The sequence below is a fragment of the Copadichromis virginalis genome, linkage group LG23 (genome assembly GCF_057382275.1).
Source record: "Copadichromis virginalis isolate Kocher_CV1m ecotype Utaka linkage group LG23, C_Virginalis_male_GT1.1, whole genome shotgun sequence".
NCBI lineage: Eukaryota > Metazoa > Chordata > Actinopteri > Cichliformes > Cichlidae > Copadichromis > Copadichromis virginalis.
In genome coordinates this window covers 50,582,725-50,609,489 of record NC_140639.1, presented here as the reverse complement: position 1 = coordinate 50,609,489, position 26,765 = coordinate 50,582,725, and the positions used below count along the sequence as shown (strand labels likewise).

Here is a 26,765-nt window from a genome sequence, read left to right as displayed (position 1 = left end):
GGGAGAGGTTAGCAGTCTGTGTCTTTCTCATTTCTGACTCCTAAAGAGCTGAAAAACACAGGCTGTTATTGGCTGGCTGACACTGGGATTAATGTCCTTGAAGCCAGCAGTCTTTAATGTCCAGGTTCAGAACGGGCAGGTGAAAAACAGTCCTTTATGTCCTCTGATGTTCAATAAACTGTCCTGATTACTGAGGGAGCAGAGAAAGTGTCTCCATCACTCACCACAGCTGGATGCTCTGAAATCCTGGAATCCAGCTGTGGAGAGGAGCGCCGGCGGCGTGGACGCAGTTTAGTAATCAGGGAACGGGAGGCAGGAGGGAAACACAGCTGGGACCAATTACACACACGAGACAGGAAACAGTAACACAGGACTGTCAAAGTAAAACAGGAAATATAACACAGAGTCCAAAGTAAGGAGACGTGGGACACAGTGAAGACACAGAAACAGAAACCAGAACTATAATCACAAAACAAACTCAGAAACATAAAGAGTGAATCAGCTGATTCAGTGTTTGTGACAAAAACATGGATCCTGGTTAATAACTTTTATTTGTTTGTTTCTGTATTATTTTGTGTATCGTTCTTATGAGCTGTTGTTTTGTCAGTGAAATATTATTTCATTGTTTTAAGCTTTTTGTTGACTTTGAAGTGCTTAAGTTGATATTTTTGAACATTTAATTTGTTCGATTATTGTCGAGTCGATAAAACTGTCAAACGCACAGCTGCTTCCAGCACGGCCGGAGGAGAGGTGGCCGAGCAGACGCACAACACACACAGCTCACAGGTTTGCATTTCTAGATATTGCAGATGTTGCAGAAATTGAGAGTAAAGAACTCAGAGATCCAGCGCTGTCTCCTGCCCCTTATTTATACACCACAACACAACGACAGGCGTAACTCACACAAACGGGTAACATGAGGCTCAGATGCTTTGGACGTGTTCACATATACTGGACACAGAATGATGAAGATGGAGCTGCAGGAAGGAGGAAAAGAGGAAAAACACAGAAAAGATTCACAGATGTGGTGAAAAAGGACACGACAGCTTCTGTTTGTTAGTTTGGTTTTTCTTTATTTGGTAAAGATTCAGAAATAAAGAGAAGATCACATGTTTGAATATTATATTAACGTTCTGTAATTACAACAAGTTGTAAAATCTTTCCAGAGTGAGACAGAGACTGTGCAGAGACTGTAGAAGGACAGAGCAGCAGCAGAGCAGTCCAGATACACTGATGATCCTCTGTCAGATCCAGAGGGACACACAGGGCTGATGCTGGACTCTACATTGTGTCTGACAGTGGAGCTGTTCTCAGAGCAGTTCACTCTGCAGCACTGACAGTCATCTGCACTTCATTCCTCTGTCAGTCACTGCTGGATGAAGCTCTCCTCTCCACCTCCCAGTAACATGGCCCAGTCAGAGCGTCTCTACACACAAGCTGCTGCTGCTTCAACCTCTCTGGATCATCAGGACACAGCTGCTCCTCTCTCAGCACACACACCGTCCTGTTTACCATCATCACCTCCACCTGCAGAGAGAAGGAGGAAGAGCAGAGGAGATAAACGAGTGTTTCCAGAGACTCTTCATCAGCTGTCAGTCAGTGATGCAGCACATCCAGTATAAAGAGCAGCAGGGACGTCAGTGCTGGGACTGTACTAGGACTCATTGTTGCTTCACTTTTTCTAATCTTTGGATTTTTATTGAAGTTGCTGAAAATGTTTTTCCCTCCTAGTTTGAGTTTGGACTTTCATTCATTAGAAGAACCTTGGTGTGTCCACTCTGAGCTCTGTAGGAACCCCAACAACAAGCCCAACAATCCAGATGGACGGTTCCAGCTGTTAACTGGAGGAATTCCATCCAAACATCTGCTCTCACTAAATTCTTCCTCACCTACAGACTGTGTTCTTCACTGCTTTAAACTTGGAAATCAATGCAGTCATTGGTCTGCGTGCTGCTTTGTTCAGAGAGCTGATTGGCTGTTGACAGTGTTTGATCAGAGCGTGTCAGCCGTTACTACGGTGACCATAAAGGTGAGAAACAGGAAGTGTTTGTGTCCAATCCTGAAGCCTGTCACCGTTCTCCTCTCACAGCTTCACTGAGAAGCTGCAGCTTTACAGGAAACACTGGATCTTTGTTTCATACTGACTGTGTTTAGTACAATACTGCTGACAGCACCACCCACTCACTCCATCACTCTACTGACCACAGAGTCTCCAGTCTGTAGTCTGGACTCTGCTGAAGATCAGACAGCTGCTTCACATCTGGATCCTTCAGGTTGTTGAACTCCAGGTCCAGCACTCTCAGATGGGAGGGGTTGGACTTCAGTGCTGCTGCCAGATAATCACAGCTGATCTTTGACAAACCACAGTCCCACAATCTGTATAAAGAATGAAAGATGTAAGTTTATTAGACAAAGTGCTTGAAATCATTCAGTGTTTCATCATCTGTTCAGAGCTGAAGAAGGTTCAGAATGTAGAAGTTTAGAAAATGGAAACTCCAAACAGCTGAAGCCAACAGGAAGCAGCTTCAAACAGGAAACTGTGCAGAGTTTCAGACTATATGTCCTGATGCAGCCAGTTGGATTTTGGAGATTTGAATCTCTGTTCTGTGACTAAGTCCTTGAATCATTTCTTCCAGTTGGTCCAACAAGACAGACTAAGTATTGGACATGTGTTGTGGCTCCATCAGGGGAGCTTCTAAATGTGATGTGATGGCCCCTCTGGGTCTGTCAGGTCACAGCACTGAAGAGAGCTCAAACTGGGCACACAGCTGTTCCAGTCTGGACCAAAGACTCTATACTGGGACTGAGGGACTGCTTTGACTGCACCCACTGGGACTTTTTAAAGGCTCATGTTCTCACTTAGATCATCGATTTCTACTGACATTTCTTTCTGGGAAAAATGGGGATTACTTTGGAAACAGGAAGTATTTTCCCCAATAAGCAGCCCTGGATTAGTAAATCACTCCAACATGTTCTCAGGCAGAAGAAGCTGTCTTGTTATGAGGGAGAGAAGAAAAAGATTGAGGCACAGAAACCTGTTGAAAGAGAGATAAAGCAGCTAAAATCAGGTGTAAAAGTAAAGCAGAGGATGAGCTGAATAAAGGACACTCAAGGCTGGCTTGGAAAGGAATGAAGTCCATGGTGGGGATGCAGAACAAGGAGCAAAGATGAATGTGATGCTGAATCAGCAGAAGACTTGGACTCATTTGATTCCAGCTTTGATATCATTGATTTCAATGAAGAGCTTTGTGATTGTAGCAAAGGGCTGGTAGCTCTGAGAGTCCCACTGATGAGGTGTTTGTGTGGAAATCTCTTAGTGGGACCAAAGAGAGAAAAAGCCCTGGTCCTGATGCTGTGGGAGGGAAATGATTGAAGTGTGCTGTGAGGAACTGACTGGGAGATTTTCACACATTTTCCAGTCCTCCTGGGAACAACAGGAAGTTCCCAGCATATGGAAACAAAGGTTAAGTGTCCTATGGCACTCAGTGATGATGGTGCTGTGGCCCCACCACCTCCACCTCTTTGTAAAGGAACTAACTGTAATCTGAAGCTTCAAATGGAACTAAGACTTCCTCCACTAGGTGGCAGTGTCTGATGAGAAAGTGTTAGTGGAGCTGGCCTGGAGTCAGAAACAGGAAGATGCAGGATTTGGGCTGAAATGGGCAAAAGTGGTTAGCACTAGTGCCTTAGAGCAAGAAGGTTGTAGGTTGAAGCTTGTTGGTCAGCTGGGCCTTTCTGTGGAGGTTGGATGTTCTCCCACAGTCCAATGAAATGCTGCTTAGGTTCATTGGTGCTTCTACATTGGCTGTAGGTGTGGATGTGAGGGAGTGCTTCTCTGTCGCTCTCTGTTGGCCCTGTGATGGACTGCTCACCTGTGCAGGTGGACCACGCCTCTTGCCCTATGACAGCTAGGGCACAGGCTGCAGCCCTGTGAGCCTAAGCTGAATAAACAGTTAGCAAAAATGATCCATAGATGGCCTGAAATCCCCCAGTTAGCAGTTTGGTAGATAGCTATGACATGCTAATCCCATCCAGCAGCTGTATTCTACCTGTAAGCTGATCCCTGCTGAGCCAAAGCACTTTTTCATATACAAATTACAACCTTTAATAGAAACCTATTGGTCAGCATCTTATTAGCCTGCTGTTAGCTTCATTCCACAGAAAACTGAGAGAAACTAACAGAGTTGATAAAGAATAAAGAGAAATGTGCTGATTTAAAGCCTTTGAAGTGCTTCAGATGATCTCTGTCCACTTCTGTCCACTCATTCATTCATGTAAGCTTTCTAATGCAGCTTTGATCTTCACAGTCTGCTTGATGAAACTCATTCTAACCCTGAATGTCAGAGTGTTCCTCCTTCTCTTTCCCATCATTCATGCTGGCAGTGGAGGAGATTTGGATGTTGGACTGTGTTTTGGATGATGTGTGTATGTTTGTGTTGGACTGCTGTCTGTAAAGCAAACGCACATTTTGCTTTGGATTTCAGTGTCACACAGACTTTAAGGTGCAATGAAGAGTTTGAGAGTTTCACAGTGAATTTTCCAGTGGAGGATTTTTCTTCTTCTTTGAAGGTTTGAAATGCGAACATTGTTCTGCTGCAGTCAATGGACTAAACCAGAGAAGAAGAAAACAGACTTTACCATGAAGATCCTCAGTGTGGATCAGTATAATATCAGCCTGATGTCTGCAGTTTAGTGTCAGCACAACTTTCACATCATATTCATCTCAGCACAACTAAAACATGCTGACTGACCTCAGAGTTTCAAGTTTACATCCTGGACTCTCCAGGAAACCACACAGATGCTTCACTCCTGGATCCTGCAGGTTGTTCTTGTAGCTCAGGTCCAGCTCTCTCAGATGGGAGGGGTTGGACTTCAGTGCTGCTGCCAGATAATCACAGCTGATCTCTGACAAACCACAGCTCCTCAATCTGTATAAAGAATGAAAGATGTAAGTTTATTAGACAAAGTGCTTGAAATCATTCAGTGTTTCATCATCTGTTCAGAGCTGAAGAAGGTTCAGAATGTAGAAGTTTAGAAAATGGAAACTCCAAACAGCTGAAGCCAACAGGAAGCAGCTTCAAACAAACACAACAAGAGAAAAAACTCTGAATGTTTCACATTAAAGTCGTACATTTCTCATAAAAACAGGACAAAGACTTGAAAAAGTCGTGTTTTTCCTTCCAGGAACCACATGGCTTCACTTTTAAAGGTGAAGTGTGACAGAAATGGACATATTTGAAGTCCAACACCTTTTTCCAGTCACATTATTAAAGCAGACAAACTACAAGCTCATTTTCATTCCAACAAGTCATCTTCTGACCTGGACTAACAACACTGGTCTCTATGTGCAGCTGGCTGTGAGACCAGTGCTCAGGGAGCGTCTACAAAGTGCAACACTGAAAGAACATCACACACTCATTTGCTTCCAGCACTTTCACACAAACATCTACTGTCATTATTCATGTTTGCAGTTCATGCTGTAACTCTGTGAATGTCCTGGAACTGTCAGCAGTGTGGTTACGTCCTTTTGACCTGAGTTTCCACAGCTCTTATAACAGCAGTGTACATTCACCTGCAGGCACACGCTGCCTCTGCTTCAGCTCTGTTTATGAAGCACAAACTGCAGGAACCAAACTCAGACTGGCTCATTTCAATCAAGTCTGCTTACAAAGACACTTTGAAACTCTTATCAGTATGTTTCCTGTCCTACTAGGAGGGATCAAACTCTGGACCTTTGTTGTGGATCAGTGAAGGATGCTTAGAAATCCCTCCTGCTGCCTGAGCTTGAACATCATCAGCACTTTAACACTGAGCAGATGGACGTGGAAAAGGCCTTCTGTCTTTGGTCGTGTCCAAATTCATGGGCTGCATCCTCCTGAGGACCTGGCCTTCGCGGTCTACGTGGGCCGGGTCCTCAGAAGTTCGGGTAGGCCGGAAGTAAACGGCCGTGAAATTGGACGGTCTAGCCTTCTGATTAGCGTCACCGCTGTCTCGGTGGAGTTTAATAAACTCAGCCGTCTGCTCCTTGCTATCTAAAATATAACAGGACACTGGCGTAAATTCTCGACCGTCTCATACTTCTGTTTAATCAGTTTTCTGTTTGACGTTTAGTCAGCTGTGTAAAAACCAAGGAGGAACCCACCTGGGGGATTAAGTTTTATTTTATCTAATCTAATCTAATAACTTTAATCTCAGCCAAACCGATTTACTCACGAACAAACAAAACACTGAAAAGAGCCAAACAATAACATTTTTAGGTTGTCTAAGTGACTTATATCTTACGTTTAACCCGAGTAGCGAAAGTCCGCGGTGATCTGAAAATGATGTGCCGTTCTCGGCCGCATCAGTAACCTCGAGCTCCCGGCGAGCTTTCGAGCTGGTGGGTAGCAGACGTCTCCGAAAACGTCGAAGCACTTTTGCAAATATGCGATATCTTGATAAACCGAGCTGATATTTGATGTTTACACAACTACTTTCTCGCCTGAAAATATGTTAAAAGTTTATTTTCTGACCCAGAAAGATTAGTATGAGTAATTTTAAAACTTAGTAGCGGCCGCCATTGTTGGAAACTGGAGTTTGGCTGGGCCGCGCTATGAATTCTGGGATATGGTAGGCCACGAAGGACACACCCGACCCATCCTTCAAATTCGGGGAAAAGGAGGACGCATTTGTTGGCTGCATTCGGAGGAGTCTACGAATTTGGACAGCCTTCGGCGCGTCGCTGTGACGTAATCGGTCTACAAATGCGGCCTCAGGAGGATGCAGCCCATGAATTTGGACACGACATTTATCTGACTCAACTGTTTCCTTATGTGGGCTGAAGAAAACACAGTTGTAGACTTTATTTATATGAAACATGTATATTTAATGCATTTAATGTATTTGAACCATATTTAATGCATATTACAGGATGTAACAGCTGCATATGTGTCAACAATAATGGCTTTGATTTTGCCCCCTATGAACATTTCTGTAGCTCCGCCCCTGCAGCAAACGTGTGTGAGAGCAGCCACGGCCCGCTCCTCCATGGTTTCGTTCACACTCATCTCATACTGAACACACACACTTTGTAGGAATCATCAGTACTTTGACTGTTTCTCAGGTTAGCTTCAGGTTAGCCATTTAGCATTTCTCCAGTCTGAGTCACAGAGCGTCACATGACGTGACAGAAGCTGATTGGTCAGCTGCAGTGATGGTGGTGGAGCAGCATTAATGATGATGCTGTAGAACAACAGGAACACGGGGATATCAGACTGTTAGTGGGTTTAGTCATTCCTGCTGCACTTTGTCCTTCTTATTGAAGTGAGCTGCTGAGAGCTCACACTGTTCTCTGTAGAAATGATGTCAGTCTGACTCGTCACATGTTTGGAGGCGTGTTTGATGTTTGCTCTTCTGGAAACTCTCAGTATCAAATATGGAAGATGCAAAGGAGACACGCTTCAGTCTGTATGGACCCGTTTCTACATGTTTGTACATCAGCTTATCAAATCCTGTCTGCTGTCTTCATTTATTACTCTTCACCTGCTTCACTGTCACTGTGTGGGCGGAGCTGCCTGAGCCCCGCTGTTAGGTTTTGTATTGTTGATTGTCATTTATGCTTAGAAATATTTAACCATATATGCTTAGAGGTGTATAATCAATTGTGTACTGATAGGATGTGTGATCTTTAGCAGGCTGCAAAGGCTTGGTGTGTATTCCACACTGGAATGCACACCTACATCCTGGGAGCACGAGAGAGGTCGTACCTTGTTTTATTGTTTTATGGCAGGATAAACGTGGCTGTATCTGTTTTAGGCTAAGTGCCTTTTGTTTAGATGAACTGTTGGACTTCCAGACCAGCAGGTTTAGGGAAGTCATTTATGGGGTCACACTCTGACCCCCCCCCCCCCACACACACACACACACACAGTATTCTTTGTTCACATGTATACCTATGTAGACGTCATATGTTAATGACCCTATGCATATTCATGTAACCACAATAAAAGGAGTGCAATGGGGAACGACACTTGGCTCCAGGCAGGTCTCCCTCATGCATAACTTTCTGCTTCTCATTTCAGATAAAACTGAGCTTATTGTACTCGGCCCTGAAAAGCTTAGAAATATGGTATCTAAGCAGATTCTTACTCTGGATGGCATTACCTTGGCCTCCAGTAACGCTGTGAGGAACCTTGGAGTCATTTTTGACCAAGAAATGTCCTTCAACGCACATATTAAACAAATATGTAAGACTGCGTTCTTCCATTTGCGCAACATCTCTAAAGTTAGAAATATCCTGTCTCAGAGTGACGCTGAAAAACTAGTTCATGCATTTATTACTTCCAGGCTGGACGACTGTAATTCATTATTATCAGGATGTCCAAAAAACTCACTGAAAAGCCTTCAGCTAATCCAAAATGCTGCAGCAAGAGTCCTGACAGGGACTAGAAAGAGAGAGCAGATTTCTCCTGTTTTGGCTTCCCTTCATTGGCTTCCTGTTAAATCCAGAATTGAATTCAAAATCCTGCTCCTCACATACAAGGTCTTAAATAATCAGGCCCCATCTTATCTTAATGACCTTGTAGTACCATATCACCCTATTAGAGCGCTTCGCTCTCGCTCTGCAGGCCTACTTGTTGTTCCTAGAGTATTTAAAAGTAGAATGGGAGGCAGAGCCTTCAGTTTTCAGGCCCCTCTTCTGTGGAACCAGCTTCCAGTTCGGATTCGGGAGACAGACACTATCTCTACTTTTAAGATTAGGCTTCAAACTTTCCTTTTTGCTAAAGCATATAGTTAGGGCTGGACCAGGTGACCCTGAATCCTCCCTTAGTTATGCTGCAATAGACGTAGGCTGCCGGGGGATTCCCATGATGCATTGAGTTTTTCCTTTCCAGTCACCTTTCTCACTCACTATGTGTTAACAGACCTCTCTGCATTGAATCATATCTGTTATTAACCTCTGTCTCTCTTCCACAGCATGTCTTTTATCCTGTCTTCGTTCTCTCACCCCAACCAGCAGATGGCCCCGCCCCTCCCTGAGCTTGGTTCTGCTGGAGGTTTCTTCCTGTAAAAAGGGAGTTTTTCCTTCCCACTGTCGCCAAAGTGCTTGCTCATAGGGGGTCATATGATTGTTGGGTTTTTCTCTGTATCTATGAAGCGCCTTGAGGCGACTTTTGTTGTGATTTGGCGCTATATAAATAAAATTGAATTGAATTGTATTGAATGAGTAACAAGAAGAACTTTGCCTACTTTGTGTCTTGCTTGCTGTGTAATTATATTGTCTTCAACGTTCCAGCGAATAGGTTCAAGCTACAAACCTATCACCCACCCACACAGAAACATTTCCTCTCTGGAGCTAAACTTCTGCTTCATCTCCGCCTCTTTTCTTCATCCTCCACCTCTCTTTTCTCTTCTTCAGTGTTCTGCAGCCACAGAGCCTCACAGCCGTTAGCACGCCCATACCTGAGCAGCTAGCATTACCCAGCATGCCGTGCAGCAGTGTCAGTTTGTAAATGTGCAAGAATTCCTGCTCCAAACTGTTTCACAGAGTGCTGTGTGCTGTGACCTTTGACCTGCTAAAGACAGTCAGCTGTGGATTATTCATTGTTGTGTCTGATACTTAGAACTGTGAGGAAGAAGCTACACAGTTAATCAGGGTCCCCTCTCTCTGAATCAGGAAAGGTGGGCAGGCCGCGTGTGGGCCGCGGGCCATACGTTGAGCATCACCGTTTGAAATGTGAACATTGTTCTGCTGCAGTCAATGGACTAAACCAGAGAAGAAGAAAACAGACTTTACCATGAAGATCCTCAGTGTGGATCAGTATAATATCAGCCTGATGTCTGCAGTTTAGTGTCAGCACAACTTTCACATCATATTCATCTCAGCACAACTAAAACATGCTGACTGACCTCAGAGTTTCAAATCGACATCGTGGATTCTCCAGGAAACCACACAGATGCTTCACTCCTGAATCCTTCAGGTTGCTGTAGGTTCCACTCAGGTCCACCTCTGTGGGATACGAGGGGTTGGACTTCAGCGCTGCTGCCAGATAATCAAGGCCAATATCTGACAAATCACAGCTCTTCAATCTGTATAAAGAATGAAAGATGTAAGTTTATTAGACAAAGTGCTTGAAATCATTCAGTGTTTCATCATCTGTTCAGAGCTGAAGAAGGTTCAGAATGTAGAAGTTTAGAAAATGGAAACTCCAAACAGCTGAAGCCAACAGGAAGCAGCTTCAAACAAACACAACAAGAGAAAAAACTCTGAATGTTTCACATTAAAGTCGTACATTTCTCATAAAAACAGGACAAAGACTTGAAAAAGTCGTGTTTTTCCTTCCAGGAACCACATGGCTTCACTTTTAAAGGTGAAGTGTGACAGAAATGGACATATTTGAAGTCCAACACCTTTTTCCAGTCACATTATTAAAGCAGACAAACTACAAGCTCATTTTCATTCCAACAAGTCATCTTCTGACCTGGACTAACAACACTGGTCTCTATGTGCAGCTGGCTGTGAGACCAGTGCTCAGGGAGCGTCTACAAAGTGCAACACTGAAAGAACATCACACACTCATTTTCTTCCAGCACTTTCACACAATCATCTACTGTCATCATTCATGTTTCTGCTCCTCTGGATTCACACGGAGCCTCTGCTCATGCCGTTGCCATGGTGAATCATAGTATGTGGCTCCATAACTGATTGGCCTGACTCTGATCAGCTGATCTAGAAGAGGAAACTCTGCTATATGTACATTATTACATCTACACCTGAATCACAACACTCACACAAATATATCAACTGTGTTTAATATTTTGGCATGTAGATCATTTATGTGCTTCAGCTCTTCTTACATTTTACCACCAACATGTTTCAAAAGGAGCAGCTTTTACTTTGAAGGCCAGCTGTCTGTGTTTCCTGTTTTCATTGTTGGATAATGAAATAAGTCGATGCTTCAGTGCTTTGAATTGTGTTACACAAAGCAAAGTTTTCTCGTTGTTCAGGCAGAATCGAGCGTTGAAGAATGAATTCACACGTCAATAAACATTTTCATCAGCACAAGCAGGACAATGAAAGCAGGAAATACCCCAAACTGCCATTTCTCATTCTACAACTTCAACAACTGCACATGAATTATACTTCATACACAGACCCACAGTCTCTGATTGCTCTGAAATCTCACTGACAGCCAATAGCAATAAAGAAAAGTCCAGACTGACAGTCTCTGTGGGGTTAGGCAGTGAACTGCTCACGCTGCGTTCAAGTGCATCACAAACTATTGGAATTGGATCCAACTTTGTGAAGCAGATTTTTTCTCAGCTGCTGTTTTGAACATTTCCTCATGAACTGTATTAAACTCTGTAAATGAACTGAGAACTATTTCTACATTTGAAACTATGGATTCATTTTCCCGTTCACTTCTGTACGTTAGTGTATAAATGAATGTTAGACTGGGCTCCATGGAAACACTTGGACTGGTCTCAGCTGCCTTCTTTCTGTAGTCCTTTCTCTTCTCCAGCTTCTGTTTGAAATCCTCTCACAGAGCCTGAAACCTGCTTTGCTGTCATGTGTGGGCCTGTGTTCCTCTGCTTTAACACAAACCTCACCACAGCAGCTGTGTGGGTCGTCTCTGTAGCAGCCAGATCAGCTTCTGATACATGAACATCATCACAGCTCCTAACTTCACCTTTATTAGCTTTGACATTCATGTCTTTCTTTTCTCTGTCTGTTTCCACACAAGCTCAAAGTCTCTGCAGCCTGTTTTTATCTGCTATCATCAGATCTCCAACAGCCTCATTCACATCCATCACACACTCTACAGCCTCACCAGTACTGACTTCATCTTCACTGACTGACGGAGCACAACATGAACCTGTGGAGGCTGAAAAGCTGTCCTGACAAACATCTCCCCGTCACCACTCCACTTCTGTCAGCCTTTAAATGAACGCTGCTCAAGTCTGTCACTTCTATTTGGAGCCAAGAGGAAAAACTGTTGTTCAGTCGTTTGGAAAGACACAACATTTCTGAAAGCACTCAAAGACACATTTGTCTTCAGACACATCCTGAACATTTAGGAACTAAAGAACGTTTCAAATATCAAAGATCAGAAATATAGAAAAACAACAACAGCTGCAGTCAGTGAACTCACCTCAGAGTCTCCAGTCGACAGTTTGGACTCTCCAGTCCAGCACACAGAAGCTTCACTGCTGAATCCTGCAGCTTGTTCTCACTCATGTCCAGTTCTGTCAGATGGGAGGGGATGGACTTCAGAGCCGAGGCCACAACTTCACAATGAGTCCCTGAGAGTCCACAGTCAGCCAGTCTGTGATCATAGAAAATACAAAATGTGTTATTATAAAAGCAGAAAGTCTGCATTATAAACACAGACTGAATGTATATGAAGACAAAACAGAGTGAGGTCATAATCTGATGAACATCTGCTCTTCACATCTGTGCTTCAGCTCCTCTTACTGTGTTTGACATGACACAACGATTGAGTCTCTCTCAGACCTGCAGACTTTTAATGAGAATCTTTGTTTGGCTTTAATCTGCAGATGAAGGAGGAAGATGGTGTCACATTTAGGCTTCCATAATGTCCACAGTCTGTCAGTGAGATCTGATCCAGAGTCAGAGTTAAGACACACATGTGGACTGTTTCCTGTCTTGAATCCAGAACATTTTGAATGAGCTCAGCTCAGTGAAGAGTTCCAGCTGGAAAGACGATCTCTGTTTGCTACCTGCTGCTGTCAGGTACGACTGTTCACGTCCACACTCAGGAAAAATCTGCTGACTGTCACCAAACGGAGCAGAAATCTCATCACTGGACAGTAATGATGAATGAACTCAGAGCTGCTGATATCACATCTGATTTCAGGGGAACTAAACACAGAAATGATTGGCTCGTTTTAGCTTTCTGAGCCATTAGTCTGCAGGTTTATCACTAGTTGGCAGAAACAGACTTGTATTAATGTTCAGCGCTTCAGTGTTTATGACTCCAGATCCAGGTGACAGCAAGTCAAAATGATGTTACCTGTCTGTGTCCAGCAGCAGCCTTTGAATATTGTTATAAACTCACATGGATCAGTTTGTCTTTGATTGGTTTGTAAAGTTCAAATTCATTTATATTCATCAACTCTAAATGAAAAATGTTTTTCTTCTTCTATGTTTATTATTAGAGTAACAAATTCTTATAGTTTCCTGTTGTTGAGAATTTCAGTGTAAAACCACTCGACCTGTGCATCACTGCACACTGTGAAAGTATTACTGCAGTTTAATCTATAATCCTAATCAGTGTGTTTACTGGACTGTAGTCAGACCTCCGTTATACCAAAGGAAACACTGAACGTCTTCAAAGTCACAATAAATTTATACTAAATGCTAATAAATACTGGAGTGTTAGAAAAGATGCTTCCAGCGTGTTTGTCTTTGATAGGGTTTATTCTGTTCGTCTACAGTCTGACCACTTGGGGGCGCTTTTGTCTCTTTTGCTCTGAGCCTTGGGTTTATTCAAACTGATTTTAATAAACTATTTTCTGCAAGTTGAAGCTTCATCTCCATCTCCAGTGGTTGTTGCATATTTTATGACTATATTAGTAACAGTCAGAGAGTTTAGAGTAAATTAGATCTTCACGTTTGATTTTTGACACAACATAAATGGTGAGCCGGTGTCAGAGGAAGTGACAGCATCCACCGAGGACCGGGGGGAGTGGGAGGACTGGGGGACCAGGCCAACAAAAAGGTGATCACTGATACAGGTCAGCAAATATTTGCTCATTTGGTGTCTTAGAGCAGACTCCGCCCAGCTTTGTCGTCCATGGTTGCTCTTTCAAAGGAATCTAGTAACATATTATTTTACTTAATGATCTACTGACACCACTGACTATGCAGGACAACCCCACGTCTGGAGCCAGTGCACATGTGCAGTTCAATTCCTGGGCAGGTTCTGAAGATGGCCGAGCTGTCGAGGACAAAGTTACTAATGTGAAGCTAATGTGGTTAACAAAGATCTTCATAACCATGTGGAGCACAGTGTGCTTTCACCGTGGAGAAATCACACTGAAGAACTCGGCACACATTTTGGGGGCCTTTCTGTTTGTTGCTACAATCTGCAAATTTCATTAAAAGTTTAATAAACTATCATCTGGTCTTTATTTTTAGTTAGCACATACCTTAAAAACTCTAAGCTGTAAGCTAATGATAGTTATATAACAGCAGATGCATGCTGGTGCAATAAGCTGTATGTTTTATTTTTGATCTGATTAGTCAAATAATCACAAAAATAATCGTTTGTGGCAGCCCTAGTGTGACCTCAAATAAGAAATGATTGCAGTTTATGACTGAGTAACTAAACTATCACCAACTGATAATATTAATGATCACATCTGGACTCACCGAGCCTTTCTGAAGTTCCTCACAGCTGGAATCAGTCTCAGTCGTCCCTCCTTTGTTGTGTTGTACTTCTTCAGGTCCAACTCATCCAGAACCTCCTCTGACATCTGCAGCATGAAGGCCAGAGCTGAGCAGTGGATCTCAGAGAGTTTCTTTGATTTGTTCTCTGACTTCAGGAACTCTTGGATCTCCTGAGATAATAAGATGTCGTTCATCTCCATCAGACAGTGGAAGATGTTGATGCTTCTGTCAGGAGAGGATTTTGTCTTCCTTTCTTTAAGATTCTTGATGACTCTCTGGATGGTTTCTGGACTGTTCTCTGTCTGACCCAGCAGACCTCCTAAGAGTCTCTGGTTGGACTCCAGACAGAGGCCATGAAGGAAGCGAACAAACAGGTCCAGACGACCATTTTTACTCCTGAAGGATTTTGTTAGTGTTTCCGTCAAAAAATTGTCCAGAGATGACTCTTTGTATTTTTTTCCCAGGAAGTCCTTCAGCACCTCTGACTTCCTGTTGGTGAAACAGTGGAACATGTAGACTGCAGCCAGAAACTCCTGGATGCTCAGATGAACAAAGCAGTAGACTGGTTTCTGGAAGATCACACACTCTCTTTTGAAGATCTCTGTACAAACTCCTGAGTACACCGAGGCCTCTGTCACATCCAGACAACACTGCTCCAGGTCTTCTTGGTAGAACATGATGTTTCCTTTCTCCAGATGTTCAAACGCCAGCCTCCCCAGCTTCAGAAGAACTTCCCTGTCAGCCTCCGTCAGCTCCTGTGGACTCGTCTCATGTCCCTCGTGGTACTTGTTCTTCTTCCTCTTTGTCTGAACCAGCAGGAAGTGTGAGTACATGTCAGTCAGGGTCTTGGGCAGCTCTCCTCTCTGCTCTGTAGTCAACATGTGCTCCAGAACTGTAGCAGTGATCCAGCAGAAGACTGGGATTCTACACATGATGTGGAGGCTCCTGGATGTCTTCATGTGGGAGATGATTCTGCTGGACAGCTCTTCATCACTGAATCTCCTCCTGAAGTACTCCTCTTTCTGGGCGTCAGTGAAGCCTCGTACTTCTGTTAGCCTGTCAACACATGTAGGAGGGATCTGATTGGCCACTGCAGGTCGGGAAGTTATCCAGACGAGAGCCGAGGGAAGCAGATTCCCCTGGATGAGGTTTGTCAGCAGCTGGCTGACTGATGACTTCTGTGTGACATCAGACAGCAGCTTCCTGTTGGTGAAATCCAATGAAAGTCTGCTTTCATCCAGGCCGTCAAAGATGAACAAAAGCTGAGAGACAGCCAGCTTCTCTGCTGTGACCTTCTGTAATGTTGGATGGAAAACATGGAGCAGCTCCAGAAGACTGTACTGCTCATCTCTGATCAGGTTCAGCTCCCTGAATGAAAGCAGAACCACCACACTGACATGTTGGTTCTCCAAGCCCTCTGCCCAGTCCAGAGTGAACTTCTGCACTGAGAAGGTTTTTCCAACACCAGCCACGCCGTTGGTCAGAACCACTCTGATGGGTCTCTGTTGGTCAGGTAAGGCTTTAAAGATGTCCTGGCACCTGATTGGAGTGTCATGGAGGGCGTCCATCTTGGAAGCTGTCTCCAGCTGCCTCACCTCATGTTGGCTATGAACCTCTTCACTCTGTCCCTCTGTGATGTAGAGCTCAGTGTAGATCCTGTTGAGGAGGGTTCTACTTCCTGTTTCATCACTTCCTTCAGTCACACGTTCACATCTCCTCCTCAGACTGATCTTATGTTCATCTAAAACCTCCTGCAGACCAACATCTGCTGAAAGAAAGAAAAACAGAAAGAAAACTCTTCAATGTCTGAACAACAACAAGAAGTCCAGTTTTCAGAAATGAGTCCATCAGCAGACAGATGTTCAGTCTTACTTTGTACACAGCTGCTCTGACTGGCTGTCTGCAGTCCAGCTCTGCTTCTGGATCTTTCTCCACACTGGGGACAGGACCAGTCTCCTGATGAAGCAGACTGGTCCCAGTATGAGGAGATGCACTGTCTGCAGAACCAGTGTCCACAGCTGGTAGAGACTGGATCCTTCAGGACGTCCTGACACAAAGCACAGCAGGACAGCTGCTCCTCCTCACAGACACAACTCCTCTTCCTCTTCCTCCCTCTGTGAACACATTTCTTTATCACTAAAATCATTGACTGTCAGTGACAAACATCCAGATTTGATGACACTGTGCAGAAGCTCTGATGGTCACAGAGAAAAGTCAAAGTGGAGAAACTTGTGTTTGAGTTCAGAATCCAAGTTTCCTTTGCTGTTCCTGCCTGTCTTATTAAACACAGAGTGATCAGCCTACAAACTCCACAGTAAAAGCCTTCATCACAGAGCTGATTATGTCCTTCACTGGATGTACTGGAAGTTTGGGATCCATCACTTTCAACTGACCTTTGACCTCCTCTAAAAACTGTGGTGGAGCAGCGGTGTCACATTCAGAGCTTTCAGCTTTATTTTGAAAGAGTTCAGTCATCAGGAAGTGAACTTCTGGGTTCTGATTTCCTTTCTATTCTTTTACAGAAGTGAAGAAGAAGAACTAAAAGCTTTGAAATGATCTGAGTGATATTTTTGAACATTGCCACCAAATTGAGTTCAGCCTCCAGCAGTAACTTTGTTTCATGATGCCTCCCTGATGATGTGATGTTTGATTACAAACCTGTTTATGTGTTAGACATTAATCACATGAACACAGGCAGAAAAAAGAAGCCAATGAAACAAATGACAGAAACGTGTTCATTCACTGCCATGATCCATATTTGATATGTACAGATGTTTGTAAAGAACACGTGTGCAGCGCTTTGTTCTGAGTATCTGCTGTCAGCACACAGTGCAGCAATAACTACAACCACACGTTTCTGTAGATCCTGAACATCAGCCTGGAGGAATCTGACCTCAGGTCTGCACACAGAGGAGCTTCACCTCTGGGATGATGCTGGCTTCAGCTCCTTCTACAATCAGGCAGAAGCTTCTGCACCATCAGGACACAAACAGAGAGGAGCTTCTATCCTCAGACCATCCAAGTCCTAAATCAGAACATGCTCCCCTCATAGCATCACCATCAGGGTTTAAACAGGACCTTACATCATGTTCTTGTCTCACTGTCATATTTCAGATCATACCTGATTCATTATGACGTCACACGCTGCTACACTGATCCTGCTGCTTCATTACTGCTGATATTACTCTGCTCACTCTGTTCAGTTACTCTGTTTACATCACTTTGCTCATTTGCTTTGTTCTGCTTGCACTGCTCTGTCAGTACATGCTGTGCTAATGTGGCACAAAGCACTTTAACATTACATCTGCACAATGTTTCATTATTTCATTTAATGATTGTTTCTAATGTTTTGTCCAGTCACAGGAGCAGCTCAGCACATTTCACTGTGTTGTACGTGTATGACGATGCCTGTGACAAATAAACAGCCTCGGACTCTTCAATCTTCTGCATTTCTTTGGAGATCAGCTCAGTGGCCTGTTGAGACCATCTTTCTGTTTCTGATGACTCAGTTCAGATTATTATCCTGATACTTTCTTTTAAAATGTGATGAAATCATTTATCTGATGTTCTGACACAAATACACCAAAACAATCCCAAACAGCATAAACCACCACGTTACACACAGTGTAATAAAAATACAGGCAACTACAAATAAAAACACTTTTAAAATATAAACTAAAATTACAAAGTGGTCACAGAATTTCAAACACCCGTAAATGAGTCAGCAGCTCTCTTACATGGTCAGCTGAGCTCCATGATTGAAGAACATTGTTGCTGCAGGTTCATGACTGAAATATGGAGGAAGTATTTCTTTGGACCGGTCACTCCTCACAGACACACAGCTGGATACTGGAGACTGTGACCTCTGACCTCTGCAAACACAAACACATCACATGAATTACTGATTAATCTCTGTTTAAAATCTTTTAAGCAGCTGCAAACACACAAACTGGATGATGTGATGGTTTCTGTCAGTAATAGTTGTCTCAGATTAGAGTACAGACGGCTGCAGAGACGTTCACAGCAGCAGAGAAGAAATCATTACCTTGGATTGCATTACTACTACGATTGATACTAGCATTATCGTACCCGGACCACCATTAGGAATCATTTATGATGTCACTGGTAGAACACATTTATAGAAACAACCTTTGAACTCTGACTCAGCAGCTCTCTTACATGGTCAGCTGAGCTCCATGATTGAAGAACATTGTTGGTGCAGGTTCATGACTGAAATATGGAGGTCCCTCTTTGGACCAGTCACTCCTCACAGACACACAGCTGGATACTGGAGACTGTGACCTCTGACCTCTGCAAACACAACCACATTGCATTCATTTCACATCAATTAGTACACCACAAAAGGCATGCAAGAAACACAGTATGAAGGCAAACTTCTGGCTTCAATAACATTCAACAGGTCAGGTGGAAACTTTTCTCAGATTTGATTCATGTTTTTATAGAACGATCCAGCTAAAAAAAATATACCATTAGGTCAGGGGTCAGCAACCTTCAGGACCCAAAGAGCCATTTGGAGCCAGTTTCCACGCAAAAGAAAACACTGGGAGCCACAAATACTTTTTGACATCTAGAATGAAGATAACACTGTATATACTGTTTTTTACCTTTATGCTTTGTGTGAACAACTAAGGTGTGTTGCTTATGAAATCCATGAAGTGCTACAGAGAAAATTACAGGTTATTTATGTAATGAACACATTTGAACTCTTAAAGAAATATAACCAAAGGAAAGACACCCAGCTGAACTAAAATGATGTAGCAAACAAAAGCTGCTGTGAGCCGCCACCCTTATATCTCCTTTGGGCTTTTGGAGCCTTGACCTGACTTTTAAAAAATAATTGGAATAAAGCTCTATGCTGCTGAAAGATGAAAAATAGATATTTGCAAAATTCTGCCTAAATATGTATTTTACCTGGTTAATGTGTGTGGCGGGGCGTGGTCTGCAGCGCCGCTGCAGGGGAGGCGGACGCACCTGAGCGGCACCCGCAATCACGCCTCGCCGCCTTAACGTCTGTGCTGTTGTGTGTCGGGCTGTGAGCTGCAAAGCTACAGCTGGCTGTGTGCGTACAGCAACCGTGTGTGAAAAGTGGTCAATAAAGAGAAGCTGAAAAGCGAGTTCATGCAAACATCGTCGGGTCTGCCGTGATATGTTTACAACGGGACTTCTGCTCCTGAACCTCTGCGCACAGCGTCTGCAGGTCGGGGCTGTACGAAGTCACTTTCATCTTTACAGGACTGTAAGCTGTCGTCTGTGAGGCGTGAGCGGTAGGGATGGGTATTGATAAGATTTTCACGATTCCGATTCCATTTTCGATTCTGTTTAACGATTCGATTCTTTATCGATTCTTTTTAAAAAAGGAGAACACTAAGGTCGATTAGCTTAGAACTTTGTTTTATATCTTCTCTTTGAACAAGATAGAAATTTAGGAGTAACATGGCCTTACAAACCCAACAGTGAGATCTTAAGAGATCCAGCCTACGGCTCTTCAATGTGGTGTCACAGGGACCCCGGGGAAAAAAATTGTAAATGTAAAATAATAAAATAAATATTCTTCTGTAGCAATAACAAAGTATAACATAAATTATTCTGTAGCAATTACACAAGAATATCCAGTAATGTCCCTGCCTACAATTAAACACATTCACTTACCGAAAATCGGGGCATCTGCTGTGGCAAATGGGTGCAAGCCTTTGACCACAAACTTAGTCACTGCTCGGTAACATTAGTCTATCCTGGCTTGAAAGGAGACGCTACCGGTAGACTGCAGCGAGAACTGCCAGCGAGCGCCAGCCAGACTCTGTCTCTCTCATCATGGTCACCTAAACGCGCAGTAATGGCAGTAATGGCAGATAAGGCAGATCGCGCTAACATAATATGCACTGTTAGCTGATTATTTACCTGCCGCATTAACGGGAGAGGACGTGCAAACGTTACCGCTGCTGCTGGGTTGAGATTCACGAGTCCGGAGCGGAATTAAAAACACGACATTCATTTAAGGTCATCGTGTGTTTTGTGAGCAAATGCTTTTGCATATTCGTAGTGTTTCCTCCCTTAAATGAAGTATCTACTTTGCAAGTATTGCAAGTTGCCCTGTTGTCATCCGTTCTCGTAAAGTATAACCAATCTTTTTAGCGTTTGAGCCGCCATGTTTCCTGCCAGGTAAATGACGCTCCGCAACGTGGTGACGTCATTCAGGGTGACTGGAATCGATAAGGGAATCGTTTGCAAAAATGGCAAACGATTCCAAGGAATTGAAACAGTGGGAACCGGTTCTCAACAAGAACCGGTTTTCGATACCCATCCCTAGTGAGCGGTGTTTGTTTTTAAACATAGTTCACGGTGGAGAACAGCTGCTGACATAATGTGGATCCGAAGAGCCATAATTGGCCTACCTGGGGCTGAAAGTCTCGATAAATGCACGGCGTTTCGGCGGGTACACCGGCTTCCGCGAGTGTGACGCTTATTTGAACGATGAAAAAATAATAAAATATAATTTTCTTTATATATTTCAATATCACAATAATCTTCCAATTTAGAACTACAAGTTAAAAAAGAACATAAATAAAATACACTTCAGCTAAATACTTCTAATTTATTTTCCCAAACCACGAGGAGCCGCACTGTAAGGACTAAAGAGCCGCAGGTTGCCGACCCCTGCATTAGTGTTAGTCAATGTTGCAACTGAACTGAAAAACAAAAGATTTTGGTCCAAAGAAACAAAGTCACTGTTAATACAACACAACCCCCCCAAAAAGAGCCATGTAGACCCCGGGCTCTATGGGTCTTGTGCTCGGAGCTTGTTCCTGTGCTGCCATGATTAGTGCCTCTGTGCTGTCTTTCAGTCCAGCTTTGTTCAGCCACTGGTAGGATTTCTGGATGTCAGCCACTTCCTCTGCCTGCTGGTGGTGCAAACTGTGTTGTTCTGAGTTTCATTGGACGTCTTTGTCCAAAGCACCAGACAAAGGGCAAAGTAGATGCATTTGCATCAGCAGGAAAATACACCCCAAACTAGCATCATCATTATACAACTTTAACAACTGCCACTAAATGATACTTCATACACAGACCAGTGTTAGGTTAAGTTATGATGTCACTGGCAGAACATTTATAGAAACAACCTTTGAACTCTGAGTCAGCAGCTCTCTTACATGGTCAGCTGAGCTCCATGATTGAAGAACATTGTTGGTGCAGGTTCATGACTGAAATATGGAGGTCTGTCTTTGGACCAGTCACTCCTCACAGACACACAGCTGGATGCTGCAGATGCTGCTCCGTCCTCTTCCTCCATCTTCTTGATGTCAGGGTGGAGTTAGTCTGAGAGGTAAACACACACACTCAGAGGTGCTGTTGTACTGGAAGCATCACACTGACGGCTTTCTAATGTTGGAGCTTTGGCCCTAAAGTCCAAACCAGTTATTTTAGAGGCTCAAAGTCTTTAAAAAACACCAAAACCATCACATTATTTAATAAGTACATGATCAGGTGGATGAAGGAACTCAGTGTGTTTGGGATCATCATCATGGTGAGGAGCCCACATGTTACGGCTCCTTTGGAGAGAAGCTGAGGATCACTGCAGGAAGTGAGCTCATGAAACCAAACTGCTGTTTGTGAGCAGCATGACTCTGTTATTGGACCTGGGCCCTGTGCTTCGTACGTCGCTTACTACATCCAAGATCAAATGAAACATCCAAGACCAAACCATCGCGCTAACCGTGAGCGCGCTAATCCGGTTCCCCGAACACACCTGCTGTTGACGATTAGTACAGCTGGACGCAGTAATGTGACATCACTGGGTGTCGTAAAAGGGGCTACGCATCGATAGTAGAAACATTGATCGGCAACCCTCTGATTGGTCGGCGAAAATGTCGACGGAGCGCGCTCGGCTCGGTATTTTTCGGCAGCAGAGCAAGAACTCTTGAGTGAGGGATTTCAGGAGTTTCAGAGTTTAATCAGAACGCAAGGGAACACTGCAAAGGCTGCAAAAGCAAGGAGAGAGGGCTGGCAGGAAGTTGCTGACAAATTAAACTCGTAAGTAATTTAATAATAACAATAATAATGGAGTGGATTGATATAGCGCTTTTCAAGGCACCCAAAGCGCTTTACAATGCCACTATTCAGTCACTCTCACATTCACACACTGGTGGAGGCAGCTACGGTTGTAGCCACAGCTGCCCTGGGGCAGACTGACAGAAGCCAGGCTGCCATATCGCGCCATCGGCCCCTCTGGCCAACACCAGTAGGCGGTAGGGTAGATTTATTATATTACACTATATTATCCAATATTATATTACATTATATTATAATATGTTATATTTTATCCTCTTTCACATTAGAGCCACGACAGGACCCACTAGAACATGGGAACAGGTAAAAGTGAAATATAAGAATATTCTACAGAATGGTAATATTTATCACTTATATTGCTTTTTGTCTCTTGGAAAGAGACCCTGGAATAATCTGTTTGTTTATAACAGCAACCAAGAAAAGGGCAGAGCAACAAAAGACAGGTGGTGGTCCTGCACCCCCTCGTCAACAAGTTGGTTAAGTAAATAATACCCTCACGGGAAAATCGATATCTCTCTATGAGCACACTGTCGCGCTGAGCTAAAGGATCCTGTCTGTCCCGCAATATACGCTGAATTCTGAGGACTCTCCTTATCAATCTTGCACCTTCCGCAATGGGTGGCTCGCGTATACGGACAGGACATGGCTGCGACAGACTTCCCAAATCCACCTTCGCTTTTATAGCCGTGGTCTCTCATCTTGATTACACGAAGTAATTTACAATTGCTACTCTGAAATATGAATTACATCTGTAATAATCACATACATGTAATAGAATGTTAATAGTACATTTCCCTTTTTTAGGAAATGACCTGTATGTATCTGTGTGAAATCAATAAATGGATCAGGTGCTGCATTGTCTTTAGTTACATTGATGTTATTTATTTATGGTGAAACAGTGGTGGAATATCGCTGTTGCTTTCGTATGAATGACGCGGGCATACCTGCGTGGCCGCGATCTAATCCTGTTTACATAAAGTAAACCTGCTCCCCAGCAGGTTTACGCTTACGGCTCTGTTGCTATGACAGCAAGTCCCGGATGGGCTTCGGGGAACCGAACGATCCAGGATCACGCGAAATCGTCAACAATCTCATCCAGCTAACTTACTTAGCGCGGTACGAAGAACAGGCCCCTGCTCTGTGTTCTACATATGATCAATACTTCAAATATCTGTAAACATCTCATCTTATATTTGTTGCACTTGGTCACATCTGTCTTTAAAAATAGATTTTTAATGTCACTGAGAGTTCTTTTCTACCTTTATTGATTTATTTTGGAATAAATTAAATATAAAGGTGCCAAAAACTGCCTGCAGCTTCTGCTCTGTGACAGGAAACTACTGTCAGGCTCAAAATGACTTCAGATTATTCATCACAGAGTGTTTATGGATCACAGGACACGTTACAGTTTTACAGCCTCACGGACATAAAACTCTTAAAGTTTGTTTCTGAAGGGATTTTCAGATCAGACCTGATGTTTCTGCCTACAGCCTGTTTACCGATATAATCAATATCAGACATCAGAGCAACAGAAACCTCGGTGATCAGGACGCCGGCACTGAGAACAGGAAGTGGCTCAAACGTCGCACTTTCATAAAGTGAACTCCACTCACAGAGTTTCTGTCGCCATTTTAGTTTTAAAAGACGTCGTGATAAGGGCGGGTCTTACTGTGAACCTGCGCGCTCATTGGCTAATAACTTGAGATTGACAAGTCGTTATCCAATGAGCGCGCGGCTTCTCCCAACATAAAGTAGTTTCCTTTGAAAAACCAAAGTCTGATTATTTTTGCCTCCACTGACGGAGCCTGTTGTTCCCGCCACAGAGACACAGTAATGTCAGAGCGGTGTTAACACTCACCTGCCTCAGCACAGCTCTCACTCTCCTCCTGCTCTCTCAGCTAAACTCACTTCCTCTCTACTTACAGGAAACCAGCGCTCAGAGGAGCCGACCGGCCTCACGTTTCACCCACAGACACGAACAGCGTGGAATTATTTTATGTCATAAGAAGAAACATATTCATGTTAACACTCGCCTGCCTCAGCTCCACCTTCCTCCTCCTGCTGCTCTGAACGGAGGATCAACACTTTCACTTTCACTGCTCCTCCCTAAACACAGAGGATGCTGGGACTTGTAGTTTTTACCTTGTGTGATATTTATGGCTGTGACACTAAATCACAGCACGAAGACTTCCTGCAAATATGTCACAGGCGATAAAAGTTTCACATTAAAGGTGAAGTTATTTTTCTGTCTCATGTTCAATAAACAGTGAGCTGGGAAAACTGAAGAACAGACTTCAGACGTTCCCTGCAGAGTTTCTGCTGCTCGGTCGTCTGCATGTTGCTGAGACTGAGCTGATGATGAAGCTGTGATGGGTTTATGGCACGTTTGGTTCTGGAGAAGAGTTTTACTGTCGGTGCAGGTGAAATGATCAGAGGTTACAGCCTCTGGTTAAAGTGGAGGCAGCGATCAGGACGGCTGAGCAGCAGAGGTCTCGAGGGTCCTAAAGTGTAAAAGCATCAGTGTTAGTAACACAAAGATCACAGAATGGGATCATCCACACAACACTAACATCTAAATCCACGGCAGGAACTCTTCCAGTGTCCTGAAAAATCTGTGTGCACGATGCTGAGATTAAAATCTGTCTGCTCATCTTAATGCAATATTGTGAAGTTACAATTCTTTTCTGTAAAAAGAATTTTCATTTTTGTATATAAATAAATGTTGATGTTGTGCTTTGGGATCGTGTGCTTCAATTTGACTTATAATGTGCCAAATGACTGCAACAGGCGGCTTAAGGCAATGCCATCCAGAGTAAGGATCGTGTTAGCCACAGTGTTTCTAAGATTTTTACGCCCCGTTACAATAACCTCAGTTTTATCTGAACTTAGAAGCAGAAAATTAAAGCTCATTATGTGTCTAAGACATCCCGGCAGTTTAACCAATAAAAGCGGGTATCATATGCATAGCAGTGAAAATGTATGCTATGTCTTCTAAAGCACGTATAATGTAAACAGAACTGGTCTTTGCACAGAAGCCTGTGGAGCTTCATAATTAACCTCAGTGTGTGAAGAGGACTCTCCATTTAATAATAGCTGTAATAAAATGTTCTGGCCAACGGTGTTAAACGCTGCACTTGGGTCTAGCAGGGAAGATTTCAACTTTTCAATATGAATGAAGGCTGAAAACTGATTAGATTAATGTCTGATGATCTTTTCTGTGCTTCTTCAAGTTTGTAACACCGAACATATTAAAGGATGATATAAGGTTCACAGGAAGAGTTTAATTAGACACACATTTACTATTTTTCTTTATACTCTTTCTTTCTTGACATGTTTAATATGCTTACTATCAGAGGAGAAAATGAACCTTGTGTAGTTTAAAAACTTTTTATTTAATCAAACTGTAATGTTGTTGAACTCTGACGGACGTGACTTTTAATCTTGTCAACAAATCCTTAATCACCTAAATGTGTCATTTATCATCTTGTAAAATGTTCCCTCTGCTTCTGTTGCACATCTCCCCCGACACTCTCTGCTTCACCAGCCCTGTGCAGCTGGTCCAATCGCTGCGTCCTTAAACTGGTGTGTTTAAATCTCTTTACCTCTGTTGTGAACTTCACACAAAGTTTGTGGTAACAAAATCAAACTGAGGAGGATCTGGTTTGAAAAACACACACTCGCGAGACAAAATAAAAACAGACTGCTCAAAGCAAAAGCAGAGCCCTCACAGCTGGTAGCACAAAACACAGTGACAACGTGCGTATCAGATACCCTCAGTGCCAAAAGCATAAATATGAAAACATGGGATCACCTAAAAATGGCATTGAGGGGGTGTTACAGTGAAATAAAATGAAACATTTTCATCTGAAAATGTTTCATTTTAGTAAAAACAATTCTCTGTAGTCAAGAACAACACCAACACAGAGAAGAAGAAGAGGGGGTCGTTTTACTACACATCATAAAAACGCAATCATTCATCTTCCAACTGTATCTTTCTGTTCTGGATTTAGAATCATTGGTTGTTTACTGATCTGTACTTTGGGAGTCATACTGTTGTGATACTGGGGAGAAAAGGGTAAGGTTTGATAGACTAAACCATTACACACAAAACTTGAAAAACCTAAAGAGTGTGTGAGACTGCTAGCTGTGTCGTTCAGCAATAAACTCATCTATAAATGTGTTAGTAAAGAGTGACTTGTACTTCTGTCCCATTAAGCAACGGTTTAACAAATTTCACTGCAAACTATAAAAGTCATCTGGATTTAAATAGAACATAGTAGTGCAGGAA

The 26,765-nt window shown here is 43.2% G+C and overlaps 1 protein-coding gene across 1 annotated transcript; it reads right to left on the bottom strand.

The window, feature by feature from the left end:
• Nucleotides 1–4,732: 4,732 nt before the first annotated feature.
• Nucleotides 4,733–22,786, bottom strand: LOC146682089 (protein NLRC3-like). The gene is made up of 6 exons (XM_085448511.1): nt 21,592–22,786; nt 18,604–18,703; nt 16,265–16,343; nt 14,375–16,160; nt 12,132–12,305; nt 4,733–4,928 (listed from the first exon to the last, which is right to left on the bottom strand). The coding sequence occupies exons 1-6, from the start codon at nt 21,699–21,701 to the stop codon at nt 4,733–4,735; spliced, it is 2,445 nt and encodes an 814-aa protein (XP_085304637.1). The 5' UTR covers nt 21,702–22,786.
• Between the last annotated feature and the right edge of the window lie 3,979 nt (nt 22,787–26,765).